The sequence below is a fragment of the Cyanistes caeruleus genome, chromosome 1 (genome assembly GCF_971803275.1).
Source record: "Cyanistes caeruleus chromosome 1, bCyaCae1.hap1.1, whole genome shotgun sequence".
In the NCBI taxonomy this organism is placed as follows: Eukaryota; Metazoa; Chordata; class Aves; order Passeriformes; family Paridae; genus Cyanistes; species Cyanistes caeruleus.
Window position 1 is genome coordinate 57544946 of NC_141701.1, and position 15040 is coordinate 57559985.

The following is a 15040-nucleotide window of genomic DNA, read 5'->3' on the forward strand; positions in this document are numbered from 1 at the left end:
GTAGTGTGTGACAGAAAGCTTGTGGATATTTTCACAAAAGGAAACTACTGCTATCATTAACTTCAGCTAGATAAAGCAGTGCAAACACCTCCACACACCAGAATCCACAGTCTATCACTCCATGGTCCTCCACATCAATATATAAATACCCTTTATATGAGAGAAGAGCAGGCATGCAGAAAGCTCACCCACATGAGGAGCCAAGAGACTTTTTACTCATGATTAATGGAAAGCCCAGTGGAAAACTACCAATATTGTGCTTTGTGTCTGGAATACCAGATCAGGAACAAACAGTCAATGAAATCTTATTCAGGCAGCTGGAAGTAGCTTCATGATCATAGGCCCTGGTCCTTATGGGGATTTGAACCACCTGATATCTGTGGAGGGCAACACAGCAGGGTACAAGCAAGCCAAGAAGTTTCCAGAGTGCACTGATAACTTCCTGACACAGGTAATCAAGGAGCTGATGAGAGCAGCTCTGCTGTGCTTCATACTTTATAAATAAGAATCATTTGGGAAGGTGGATGCCAGGAGCATGAGATGATGGAGTTCAGGATACTGCAAAAAAAGGAATAAACCAAAAAGCACAGTCATAATTCTGGGCCTCAGAAAAGCAAAAATTCACTGTTGAGAGGTCTGGGTGGACAAATGCTATGGGAGGTGGTCCTGGGCAGATACAGGTTCAGGGAGAGTTGGTTGATTCTGTAAGATCACCTCCTCCAAGCTCAGCAGTTTTCTATCTGTAAAGACCAAAAATCAAGTGAAGGTATCAGTTATTCTGCATGGATAGACAACGAACTCCTGACTAAGCCCTAACATAGAAAGGACACATATAAGTGGTGGCAGTAAGGCAGCATGATCCTAGCAGAAATATCACTTCTCTGAGTGGAAGGAGCTGAGGTTAGGGAATATTTAATCAACTGTACTGACATGACCTCCTGAGTCCTGATGTGATGTCCCCCAGTGGGTGACTCACATTGTTGTGAAGCCACTTTTGACTATCTCTGAGAAGTTCTTCTGATTCTCACTGATTCTCAGTGGGTTGGGCAAACAGGATCTTCAAGCAGGTCAACAAAAGAAAATGCAAAGTCCTGTGCCTTGAGATGAGTAATTTCATGCAGCAGTTCATGCTGGACTATATGTGACTGACTAGAAAGCAAGCTTGAAGAAAAGGTTCTGGTATGCAAGAAGGTCACCTTGAAAATCACCTTGAACCACCAATGTGCCCTTGTGGCAAAGAAGGTCACCACTGTCCTTGGCTGCATTAAAAACTGGATTGTCAGCAGGCTGAGAGATATGATCCTCCCCCTCTATTTAACGCTGGTGAGACCACATCTGCAGCGTTGAGTTCTGGGCTCTGCAGCACAAAAGGGACACAGACACACTGCAGTGAGCCCAGCAAGAGGCCCTGAAGGCTTTTAAAGGCTTGAGATATTGGAGGTGTGAGGAGAGGCTGAGAAAGCTGGGACTGTTTTGAGCAGGCTCTTTACTCACTGGGAGGGAGCAAAGAAGACAGAGCCAGGCTCTTCTCAGCAATGCCCAGTGACAAGAGAGGAAGCAATGAGCACTAAAGGTAATACAGGAAATTCCCTTTAAATGCAAGAACTAACTTTCTTTGAGGATGGTCAAACACCGTGCAAGAACTGGTTTACAAAGAGAGGTTGTGACATCTCCATAGCTGAAAATGCTCAAAACTCAACTGGGCAGAGCCCTGAGCCACCTGCTGTGGCTGACCTTGCTTAGAGCAAAAGCATTGGAGTAGACCATATCCTGGAGTCCTTTCCATCCCTTCTGTGGCTCTCTGAGAAAACCCTGACTTTATAGTTACATTAAAAGTAGCAGCTGGGAACAAACAATTACATTATTTCTCCTGTGAAACAAAACTGCCTTAAGTCAGTTACCAAGGTACTGGCCTAGAAGTAAGAGAGACAGCATATTCAGCACGATGAACAATTCATAATGAATCTTACACAACTGAGCAAATTAGAACTACACATATAATTCAACCTGATATATTTTAATAAAGTCTCTAATCAATTCTTTGTTCTTTACAGTACGAAAATACTATATTCTAAATTAAATCACTAATTAAAGAATAATTTTATTAAAGGTTCTTTTTCGAGTTTGCAAATGAAGCAATAACTATTTTCTATAAAAATGTTTTTGTAAAATCATATATATAATATTAAAAATACCAAACATTTTCATTCTAAATTATTTTTAATGATGATATTTAATTTTTGTGACTGTGAATGCTATGTGTGAGAATACCTTGTATCTTAAAATATAAACAAATGTTATAGTTCTTTAATTCATTATAATGCAACATCTCCTGCTTTGCAACAGCTCTTTACACTGAACACAAGATGGTGCTCTCATCCTAGTAGATATATGAGTTAACAGGAATAGACATGATATCCCAGTCTTTTTCAGGTGTAGGAAACTTATGTTTAAAACATCTTGCTGTTATCAAGAATGTAAATGTGTTCTGTTTCTAGTAAAAATTAGGAGATTTTTATATTATTAATCTTTCCATAGCATTTCTATCACAATATTGAAAAAGGCTTCTGTTTGGTATTTGAAGGTTACTGCTTTCAAAATTCTTAAAAATTATGCCAATGTATTTGTCTATATTTTCTTACTATAGAAAGGTTTTAGAAATGCATGTGTACATAATCTACTCCTTTTAATTTATTAACAAAAAAAAAAAAATTATACCTGAATAGCCCTAAAGGAGAGAAACATAAAGTGTATTAATAGTTCTTCCATATGCCATCCTTACAAAACAACAAGAAATAAAGGCAGTCATAATTTATATTTTGAAAAAGTTATACTGGTTTCACTCAGGCAATAAAATAGTCACAAGAATGGCATTCCAATTTATACTATAAAACTACAGAATTTGTAAAGCAGTATAGAAATTACATATTCCATGTTATTATTGATTATTATACCATTATGATGTTATTACATAAGTAACAAAATACATTATCTCTGTGCATTAAGCATCATTTTGTTGGGCTTTGCAGGATACTCCAGATATAAATTGCAGTCATGGGCAGGCCAAAATATTTTTACAAGATGGAGCTAAAAGCAGATCTGTTATGGAACTGGTATGCAGCCTGGCTGTTCCACTTCAGTGCAGTGCTTTCCCCAGTGTATTTCTCACTATTTCTCAGCACCATCCACAGTCAGTGCAACTCCTCTGCTTCAAGGGTGTGAACTAGCTTTGAGCAAGCCAGTCTGGGTGCCTATGCTGTACTTCTTTGAACCGTGTGGATTTACCCTTTGAGCCTGTTTCAAGGCAGTGATTTCAGGCCAGGATGGGATAATCTTAGACAAATGTCCTACCCTATTTGTTATTTTTAGGCCTAGCTCTCTCCCTCCTTTCTCCCCTTCTTTTCTTGTAATAACATTTTTGAAAGGTCTTGCTTCCTCCTAAGGGTGAATGGGAAAATTCTGAAATCTTAACAATGGTTAGATGTGAGAAACATTTTACAGTGAAGTCGTTAGACATTTCACACCTACTCCTCCTCTTCTCAAGATAGCTCATTGCATCATGCTCTGCACACTAATTCTTTAAGTACAGATCATTTGGATTTTACCATTGTTCTTTAATGAAAAATAAGGCTTTCTTTCCTCCACAAGAGAAGGAAAATTTAAATTCTTCAGATGTTCCTTGAATCATCATTGACACAGAGGAAGAAGTTTTCTATCAGTGCCTTCAAGGAAAAATATTTATTGAGAGACATTTTCACTTGCTTTATAAAAATTATAGGATTCTTAAAACTGTTATAGTACTGTGCACTACAAGTATATGATTTTCCACTAATGAAAAAAAAGGCTTGTTAAAATACAGCTATTAGAAACCTGAAAATGAGATGGGCTTAATACTGTCACCTTCACTTAATACGTCACTTTCTCAGTCACCTTTGGACAGCTCTGTGCAAGATAAATGTAACTTTTATGGATAGTTAATACCATATACAGATCAATAATCTAGTCTTTCAAAAACACCTCTATGTGGTTTCTTTTCTTTTTCTTTTCTTTTTCTTTTTTTTTTTTTCCTTATTTATTTCTTATTTTTTTTTATTTTTTTTTAAATACAAACTCCCCAGAGAATGGCTGGTCAGGAGCCTTTGCCCAGAGCTCTAGCCTGTGTTTAGTTAATACCCTCTGGGCACCACAAACAATTATTTTGTTCAGGGTCAGAGAGTCACTGGGATGCTTAGCCAGTGAGGGTTTTTCACCAGAGATAGCTGCAAATAGCACAGAAGGGAGGAAAATCACAGATGATTGCTCACCAGTAAGGAGGGAATACCAACGGTTTCTTTTTAAAATATTAGTGTGGAAGCAGAGAGCAAAACCAGCAAAGCTGCAATCTGTTTACATTGCCAAGTCCTTGCAAAGAGAAACTGCCTCATCACAGGTTGCACTAAACACCTTTCTGTTCCCTTTTTCAGTACTTCCCTTAGCTTCACCACAAAAAAACCAGTCCCTAGCACTGCATACCTGCAGTCCCTTTTCCCCATTAAAGAGCTGCCCATGCCGGGTGATCCTCTTCAAGTCTGTAAACAAGGACTTGAGTGCCGTTACTTGATCAAACTGCACACTACTCTTCTAAGCATGGCCTTAGACTTCTGTCCAAATATGGGTTTTGTTCATAAAAATAAAAATAATAGAAGTTGTGCTCCTTTAGGAAGATTGCATGTGACAGGGCTCTAAAAACAGAGCTCAAAGGGACAAGAAGAGAAGGAATGACATTTTTCTGGTCTGGGGTTTCTGGTGCAGGGTTATGGGCACAGAAGGAAGCCGCGCTACCAAAGAGCAGTCAGAAGTGAGAATATCCTGTGTGCTGTACATACAGAGGCTTTTTCTCTTATCCCATATGCCCTGGTTCTACAAATCTGCTTTTAGGCTAAAGAGTAGGTGTGTCTGCTGAGGAGCAGCTCTTTGAAGAAGCTGTAGGTGTAGCATGTCTGTCATTAATCAGGCTGGAGATTGCTCTTCAATCATGGAAAATTAACTGAACAGTTAGTCAGGGGGTGAGAAAACAGAGACTCATTTTTCAGGGCTTCTTACCAGATGAGCAGACACCTTTTGATTATACCAGATTTTTGTTTACCTTTTACTGATTCATATATTAATTTATAGGATATTTAAAATCTAGTGTAATGAAAATATTATTATGCTTAGAAGATATCTTAAAGATTAAAAATGTAAGGATATAAGGAGTCAAACCCCACAATGACAATTGGAATAGTTAATGCTGACAATGAAATATCAGATCATCACTATAAATCATCACCTATAAAGAATTAATATGTTACTAAGTGTTACTTAGAGCTCAACTACTATTATGACAATGATGAGAATCATTCCTGATTTTCTGATGCAGGAAATTTAACAACCTCATGTATTGTATGCCTTTCCTTGAGACATATTTATGGCACTGCTACTCTGAAAGCATTACTGTGAGAAGTTCAGAAACTTGTAAGACCACTTTTTAGATCCCAAGACAAAAATGCATACATATTTTAAATGGATTTGGAACACACTGATTGAAACATATGAAGTCATAGAAGAAATATCTTTAAAATTTCTCTCTCCTACACAAATGTCAAGTCCCCAAGAAATGGCTCTCTAACAAGAATAAACACTGAACAGACTTACACTGAAAGAAAACAATGTTAAGGCTTAGTAACTTGTTTCCACAAGATACCACTTCCAGTGCACAGAGCCTTGTGTAAGGGAAAACTCACAGTCTCAACAGCCTAACTCCACACTAAGGAGAGGAACTTGAGGAGCAATGGGTCACAACACCTCCAGGTCATCCCCACAGGACCAGTAAATACAGGAATTCTAATTTGTCAATCTTCTCCATGCACATTACTGCAACATAAATGTAATCTTCTATTTTGTTCCTTTCTCAGCTCAATATGAACAAAATACAATTTTTTCCTTTTTCTTTGTCCCTGAAAAGACGCACAGGTGTCTGTTCCCTGATGCACATCTCCCTGAATGAGGTCTGACATTCCTTCTCTTCCATGCAGATGATCTAATAATTCCCACACACTGCTGAAAGACGTTGCAGTTTGCATGCCATGAGCTGTGTCTCAGAGTGTGTCTCAGTGACATCTGTTCCAGCCCTCTCCTGACAGCCAGCACCGGTATGTGGCATAGGGCAGCACTTACGGACAACTGACAAGACACAGAAAATACCATCTGCAACACCTTTAAATCTTTGAAGTTAATTCCCAGCATTAAAATCACAGATGCAGTTTCTTCTACTATTTATGAGCAGGTTATGTAGACATATTTCAAAGTATTATTTAGCCTCCAATAATTTTTCAGCTTTTAGTGAGCAATGGCTCTTCAGAGTAAATTTACAGAAAGCATATTATGTTATTATTTTGAATTTCTCAGTCAAAATACTATTCAGTATAAACTATCATCTGCTTACAAGAAAGGATTAGATCGTTAGATGCAGCACGTCAGATAAATATATTAGGAATACTGCAAAAGAAAAAAACCCCACATTTTTCCTTATTATCCTTTAAAATATGAGAGTTTTGCAAATACACACTTATTCAAACCTTCATTTCAAGTTAGTCATCATAGTGCTTCACTCCCCAGTTCTTTATATGCTGTGAACCTCCAGTGTCTATGCAGTTGTTTCTAAGGTAACAGATCAAGATGCCTTGTGAAAAAAATGAATCAGGTCTTGAATATTCAAGACATCTCCAGTTGCAGAAATGAGAAAAGGGCAGTATCATCTCAACCAAGGGTTCTCAGTGTCTTTTAGACCCCAGCCTGATTTGCAGGCAAGAATAATATAATCCACCCTAATGCTGCAAGTGTGAGAGTACTGTGGCGCATGCAGTTTCAGGGATGTAAAATGTCAGAAATTTTTAATCAGAGCCATAATTAAGGAATTACGGAGGCTGTTCTCAACAGAGACTCGTTGCCTCATTGCAGGGTACACACACACAGAATACAGATGAAGAATGTATTTGGTAGGTTGAGCCTTCATTCCAACCATTAACAGCCACAAAGAAATCTTTCTGTCAGACACACGAATCACAAACCAAAAACACCTTAAAAATTAATATGGACCTGCATGTGAAAATAAATGCACCTTTCTGAAGAGGCCAAATATGTATTATTCCTACAAAAGAAAACAAATTGATATCTTCCACAAGTCTTTCACAGGATTATCTGGGTCAATCGTTGTCAGTGAATGGAACTATTGGGCTTTGTTGAGAGATTTTTGGAATTGGTTTGATTATTTCCTTTCTTAAACTGACTAGAACTACATTTTGTTTCTTTCACAGTCTATATTGCTTATTATCTGAGTCCAGATTTCATATAGAAATATAAATGCAAGTAAGGCACATAAAGAGAACATTAACCAAAACATGAAAGTCTTTTAGAAAGCTTTTGTTGCTACAAAGAAACCCTAAACTCTTTACTTAACAATATCTGACACACATGTTCACTGATATAAGCACACACCCACTACCTGTGATAAAATAATCGTAAAGAATTTTTCAAATGCATATCATAATGAGATCTAAAAAAAAGCAAATTTAGAGAAAATGGTCTGACTTGATAAAAAACTTTCAGAGCTGTGTTGTTTCCCATGTCATGTAAGGAAAAACTTGCGTATAGCTTGTGGATCAGACAGCAGTCACAGTTATATGACTGGACAGGTCATGACCACTTGTACCTCTTTTCTTGGCTTCCAATCTTGTGGTGTGACTTCTGCATTACAAATTATTGCTTACTACAAATGATTGGAATAAAAACTGTTCTGAATATTTACATAGCTTGCTTGGCAACATACTTCAGTGGCTGCTTTGCACGAAGAAAACATTGACAGGTTTTGGGACTTGTGTCATTTAACAAACTGAAAGGCAGGTGCAATGATTAGGGTCTTACGTTCTTGGAAAGATGTGAAGAGCATCTGGAATCGGCTGTTTCGACTGCCTTCATCTGCCCACATGCGGATTACACCCAGACCTGTCCTCAGCATTACATCATTAGCAACTGTGCTGCAAAACTTCGCTTTCAAATCCTCCACGGAGCTGCTTCCATCATAGACTGCTACAAAATTCCTTTTGCATTCATTGGAATTCTGCATCTCGTAGTCCAAGAATCGCAAATAGATCTATAAATCAACCAGACAAAGGCAACATGTACAGACATTTGAGAATGACTGAAAAAACATTAAGCAACTTTGCTCTACATTGCAGGAGAAAGAATGCACAACAATTCCATCAAAATATTTTTTCTGGAGCTGGTGATCCATAGGGCACTTCCTTGGAAGACCATTAAAATGCAAACTGAACAGTGTTTCTACTTCCCTGCATTTTGTCTTGCTTCCAAGTAGAATATCTCAGAAGATCTAGATATTTCTTTGTTCTTATCTACAGTAGGGTTCTAATTTCCAAAGATATACTTATTTATTTATTTATTTATTTTTCAGAAGTATGTACAATGTATCTTCAAGCTGAAGGACAAATAAGCTAGAAATGTCTTCTTTTACTGCTTGGCACAATATTGCTCTGTTACATGACTGACATGTGAAATAATAAGGCAAATCATTGTTGCTCTCTCCCCAGAGTCCATGTGTCATCTTATACGTTTCTGCTACACTGATTCAGGAAGTGAGAATCTGAGAGCCAAGCAGAACTTCATCATTAATCTTCTTATGCTTCCTCAAGGATCTGGCCACCATCTCAGCTCTTCTAAACAAAGCATTATGGTATACATTTTCATAATTTAGCAAGCTTCAAATCAAACTTATTTTTGGAAACTCCTAGAAACCTATGTCTCTTTCATGCAACATAAATTGTCTCATAAAGTAATACATAATACACCCCTTTGCAAGGAATTCTTTAAATCTACTTAAAAAGAAGCAGGGGTGAGGATGAAAGGGTATTATTTGATAATTAAGTGTATATGGAGTTTAATAGGGAAAACCACCAATTTTAAAAGCAATTGATTATAAAAGCAATATTAAATATTCAATCCACAGAGAAGGCAAGTACTATTTTCAATAGATGCATGATACATAATCAAACAGTCAAGGGTACTCATGAGATTTCAGGAGAATGATACAGAAAGGTGAATTAGGACAGGAATTGTATGAAAAGGCAGTAAGCACACACAGCATAGAGTTGTATGCATTTTCACTTGAAAAAATTACTAAAAATGAAACCCCACTGTATTAGACATCAAATATACTTATTTCCAAACAATTTTATTGACTTCAGAATTTTTTTATATGCACAGAACAAATGCTTAATAAGCTTCTCTGCTTTTTCAAAAAATACACAAGCAGTGCATATCCTAGTAGCAACAAGACTCATAATTTCACCTCATTAATATATTAAAGCTCTTATGGTTTGAGAATTATGTGCTCTCAAGCAGTCTGCCACAGTTTAATAATAGCTCAGATTTTTTAATGGGTCTTTTCAGGTAGTGTATTATGGTATATTTTCATTCCTTCTTATGCTTTGCATAAGTGTCCCTCTGAAAAGAATATTTGTGAGAAAATTTTACTAGAAAATGAAATTAGGTATACTAAAGACACATCTTTTTTCTAATCTGTTATTCTTACAGTAACCCTTACTCATATTCCATCATTTCCATCCTTCAGAAGAGTTCAGAGGAATATATTTCAATTAAAGTGCAGTTAAGTGTATGCTGGAATTTGCATACTATAAATTAAGGAAACTGCCTATATTGGTCTCTACAAAATGGAACAACTAACAGAAGTACACAAAGAAATATTGAGATGGAAATATCTTATATCAGGGTATAGTCTTTATAGTTTTTATAGTGTTTCTCAATTTGCTGGTTGTTCAGTAAAACAGTGAAATGATACACACAATGTGCTGACAGAGAAAGATCCCACGTGGGAGAGGGAGGTATGGGGAGAGTCAGAGCCATGATACAAACACCCAGCAACTGGCCATATTTGGGACACACCAGAGAGCTGCTTCTGTGTCCCAGACACCAGATCCTGCTTCTCAAGCCAGGGTGTAACAGCTGTTGTGCAACCTGGCACCCAGCCTCACCTGGGAAGCCACTGAGACAGTCCATAGTGGCTCTCTGCATACCTTAGGGAATTAAATGTGCCCTTTGCTTTTCTTTTGTCAGCTAACTGAAGCAGTCTGCTTCAGACAGGTGTCCCAGTGCTGGCCAGCCTTGTCACAGGTAATGCAATGAAATTTTCCTGCAGCTGATTGTATGGAATATTGCATACATGTGACTGTTTCCCAGGAAGAGAAATGTGTCAGATTCAGAGAAATGTGTCAGGTTCACAGAGAACAGAAGGCTTGCAACATGCTCTGTCATGAATCATTACTTTTGCAGTCTATATGTGCCTATCATATGTACACCATTTCTATTTACATGCCCCATACATACATGCATTACATACATGCATACACACACACATACAGATAGACAGATAGATAGATAGATAGATAGATAGATAGATAGATAGATAGATAGATAGATAGATTATAGACCACAAAGTTTTGGTGGAATGTATCACATCACATTTTTAACTATTCCTCTCTTCAGGAAAGCTTGCATTTATTCAACCAAAAAAGATTACATTTGTCTGATGGCAGAACAATAATAAAACTGTACTTACTGGGTGAAAAGCCTTGAACACTTGTTCACATGTTCTCTATTTCTATCCTGCTGCCTTTTATATATGCATTTATATGTATAATTTCATGTGCATATACATATACATACAAGCACATGTATTTCTTTTAAAGGGTATCCCATTTCAGTATGGAGATGTAATTTTTATGAGTTTTCATTCTTACAAGAAATGTGTGCTAATCCTCACTGTGGTTACAAAATACCAGCTCTCCCAGCAATTTCCAGCATTCATCAATTATTCCTGATCTGATCAAAAACACTGTTCATATAGCAGTACAGACAAGATCTTATTTCTATGGGCTTATCATTTGACATTCTTTAGTTTCTGGAGGCACAGTAGCCTTATAAAATAGTAAAATATTTCTTAGAGGAGCAGCCATAAATACTGAAAAGGAATCAAGAGAATAATAACTCAGCATCTTGTTTTGAGTCTTTCAGTAAAGAAGTGAAAACCTTTAATTCCTCCCAAGCCTAAATTCTGCTGTCAGTCATACCTCTTCCTCTGTGTGAGAGATTCAGCCAACACCATAACATATGCCTGATAGGTAGTGGAACCACTGGAAAGAAATATTTGACTTAAAAATCTATGTAGAAGATCTATATTTCTTCCTGTAGAAGAAAGATGCCACTTTTTCTAATGGCATAAAGTTTCATAAATTAGAGAAAATAAGTTCCTGATATTCTGAAGTTAGTTGGAGCTTCATTCTCATAATTGTCTTTGGGTATGACTACTCCCAGAACTTTATATAAAATATTGAGGACTTGATACAACACACCCTGAAATCAGTGGGTATATTTCAATCTATTTATTTGAATCAGACCTTTGGCTAAAGATTGCAATGCATTTTTAAAAACTGGAAACTGATTACACAAACTGACAACCTGATATTGGATCAGATTTTATTTTAAAGAGCTGGAATAATTTAATTGCATCTGCACGCCTCTGCCAACTTGTATGGTTTCATTGCTATATATCTGCCATTGTTCCTGTCACTGGCTGTAAGACCCACACTGGCAGAAGAAAATGACTAATAATAAATTGAGTTCCCCAGGGAAAGAATAAAACTTATTATATGACAAACTCTTATCTAATGGAAAATGTTCCCTATGCATAGCTTTTTGAAATCAGTGGCAATATTCTCATTATTTTCACTGGTATGTGGACATCACTAAAACAAATTCATCAGAAAGTGAGAGAAAAATTGTCAATATTAATGGTTATTTCGTTTACAGAGATCTTAGCCATTACTTCTACCATCAATAGAAATTTCAGGGGAATAAAAAACTTTATTCCCCTGAAAGAAAACAAAACTAAAGAAGAGGTCACAGACTCAATCACCACCATCTGCCTTCATTAAGCATTTTTTCACTGATGCCGATAGGAGATTCTGGTATGAACATTTCCATAGACACTGACACATTATATTAGCATAATTGAGGCATTCTTGCTGAAAAGAACATCTTATTTGAAAGAAGCAGCATATCTGCCATATCTTCTTCTTTCACATTTTTGTTGCAAAGTTTTAATAAGACACTTTTGTCAAATCATCAGCTCCATATTACTTAGGAGAAGGGGCTGCTCAAGCATTAGATTAACTGAGTTTTGAGATGTCACTGCAAATGCCGATGTCATTAGCAACAAAACCGATGAAACCTCACTGCAACTGCGGCATATGTAATTTACACTTGGTTGCATTATATTTTAAATCATTCTCTTGTCACCTGTAAGTTTTGTATTGCCACCATAAATAATAATCAAAAAGGGAAATGCTGGGAAAGTTTTACTATTTATTTTCATTAAATTTGAAAACAACAAAAATCTCTGACCAAACATATTAGGAAAAAAAACTAAAATTATTATAAACTACGAGTAATATATCACCTCAGTAAAATGGTCAGATTATAATCTCCTTATAGTGAATCACTCTTGATGAGTTCTGCTTTTTAATCAATCACCGAAGGTTAGGGATGACAACATGATTGATCAGGCCAGTCAGGAAAAGCTTCAAACCATATCCCAGCATATCAGACTTAATATATCTGCACAGACACTCAGTCGCCTTAAACCAAACCAAACAAAAAGCCATCGTTCAGATGCCAAAAGTAATTTAGACGTAAGAGAAAACAACTTCTTCATCCAAGCATAGTGTCCAGATTTTGCATATTCACCTTCTGGGTTCGGTAAATTCGCTTCTAAGCACAGGACTGGGTTAAATTGTCCCATTGCTCAGCGATCAGTAACAGCACCTGCTTTATTCTACATCTTTTTCAGCTCTGTATGATTAACAAAGTACTTTTAAGACGATACCTCCACTATTTAGGCTTGGGAAATCCAGTTTTTTTAAAGCAGATTGTGCAACACTAGTTAAACTCCTTCAAGGCAACCAGGCACCAAGTACACCAGCCTAAAAAGTGTATTACCAATTTGTCATCTGAAATGGTCTGTCCTCTTGGTTGGATGCTAATTTTTTTTTTCTGTCAAAATTACTTCAATGCAGAAGTGTCAACAACACATGATGTGTTTGGATTTTTGTTTGTTATTTTGGGGGGAATATTTTACATTTTTGGTCTTTCTGTTACTAGTCTGGGACCATGTTGTGCAAATAGAGAGCTCCATGCCTCATATTTTCTTCTGTTCTGGAGCTTGGAGAATGCTGTCTGTCAAAGATGTCAATTTTATATGGTACTTCTAAGATACTGGGATTCACAGCCAAGGCTCACATTTCTAGACAGGTGAAGCACTCTGGATTTCTTTGCTTGGTCTTATTTGTTTCTTCAGACTTCTATGACTATCCAGGAGCTGACACTGTCCTCATTTTTTTCTAGTACAGTTGAAAAATGCTCACAAGTAAGCAACATTTACAGCTCCTCCATGCTGCTCTGCTTTTTAGCACTGAAAACTGGAGATCAAATCCTGATTCTGCTGTTCTCTTTGGCAGATACTTTATTACTTTCTTTAATAGCTTTTTAAAATTACATTTCTTAATAGCTATTTGGTTTGAGGTTGCTCAGCTTTGTTATATTTCTATAACTATAACTAATATACATAACATGTATGGATTACATTCATGGTAATTTAAAAGTGGGTTTTTGACAGTTTTACTGTGGCATGTGCATTGATGTGCCTTCATTGCAGAGATTCTGTATACATGATTCCAAACATGTACTTGTTTTGCATCTTCTTCTCAGAAAACTATTTCACATAAGGGATTTTAATAGTTTAATGTAGGTAAATAATATTTTCTACTTGTTTAAACATAATTTATTAACCTTCTTCCATATATATATGTGTATATATATATATACATACATACACATACATACATATATATATATATATATACATACATACACACACACACACACACACATATATATATATGCTGGGCTTTTTTTAATTCATAATATTATTTGCATCATCTGAATGTTCGTAAGCTTCAGAGCTTCTTCAGAGAAGGAGATGATCTGAAGCTTGCAAAAGTGTCTCTGGCTGTTAGGTTATCCACCCCTTAAATTTTAGCTTAACTTTTCAGGAATCATCATTCAAATGGCTTCTATTAAATCTTAGTTAATATTTATTTAAAATTATCATTTTAAGAAATATATATTATATTCATTTATTATAAAGATATTATATTATATTATATTATATTATATTATATTATATTATATTATATTATATTATATTATATTATATTATATTATATTATATTATATTCATTATATTATAAACTTTAATTTAGACTTAAAGCGTCTCTTCTACAACTGATTAAGAAACCTCCAAAAATGAGTGCATGTTAGTCTGCCACTGCCAACAGCTTAAACTGCTTTTCTTGTAGGTCACATCTAAGAGCACAAATTTCCACTTCACATGGGAGAGCAGAAAATGTTTAGGTTTGGTTCAGATCAGTTTAAACACTCACACCTCCACAAATTGCTTCACCTCACGTTTCCCCGCAGCTGCCTGGGAAATGCGCGTGCAACACCCCAGTCTCTCTCCAGACTACACTCTCTATGAAGGCAGGTACCTGAAACCAAAAGAGTCATCCCTCCATTTGTCAGGAGCATGCCAGGTAGCAGTACAGACCCTTAGTAAACATGAAAGTGTCTTGGTCACCCTGGGTCACACTGCCCCGCTCCCAGCCTCATGTCTCAGCACCTCAGCCTTGCCCATTGCCAAGCTGCTGTCCGGCTTGGGCTTGTGCTTGGGCTGGTCCCACTGCCTGGGCAAGTCCAGCCACCGCTACACCCCAGCCACCATGGCCGGGCCTGTCCAAGTCTCATTAGTCATGTACTGGAACTGTGCCCTCTCTCATCCTGGCCCCCTCTCCCCTTCCCACTGCTCCCAATGGCT

General features: G+C 36.8%; 1 protein-coding gene across 1 annotated transcript in view; it reads right to left on the reverse strand.

The window, feature by feature from the left end:
- Positions 1–15040, reverse strand: part of NETO1 (neuropilin and tolloid like 1) — a 63695-nt gene that overhangs the window by 8837 nt on the left and 39818 nt on the right. Inside the window, exon 7 of the mRNA XM_086894008.1 lies at positions 7942–8170. Within this exon, the coding sequence (XP_086750134.1) occupies positions 7942–8170 (229 nt within the window). The remainder of the gene's footprint in view (positions 1–7941; positions 8171–15040) is intronic.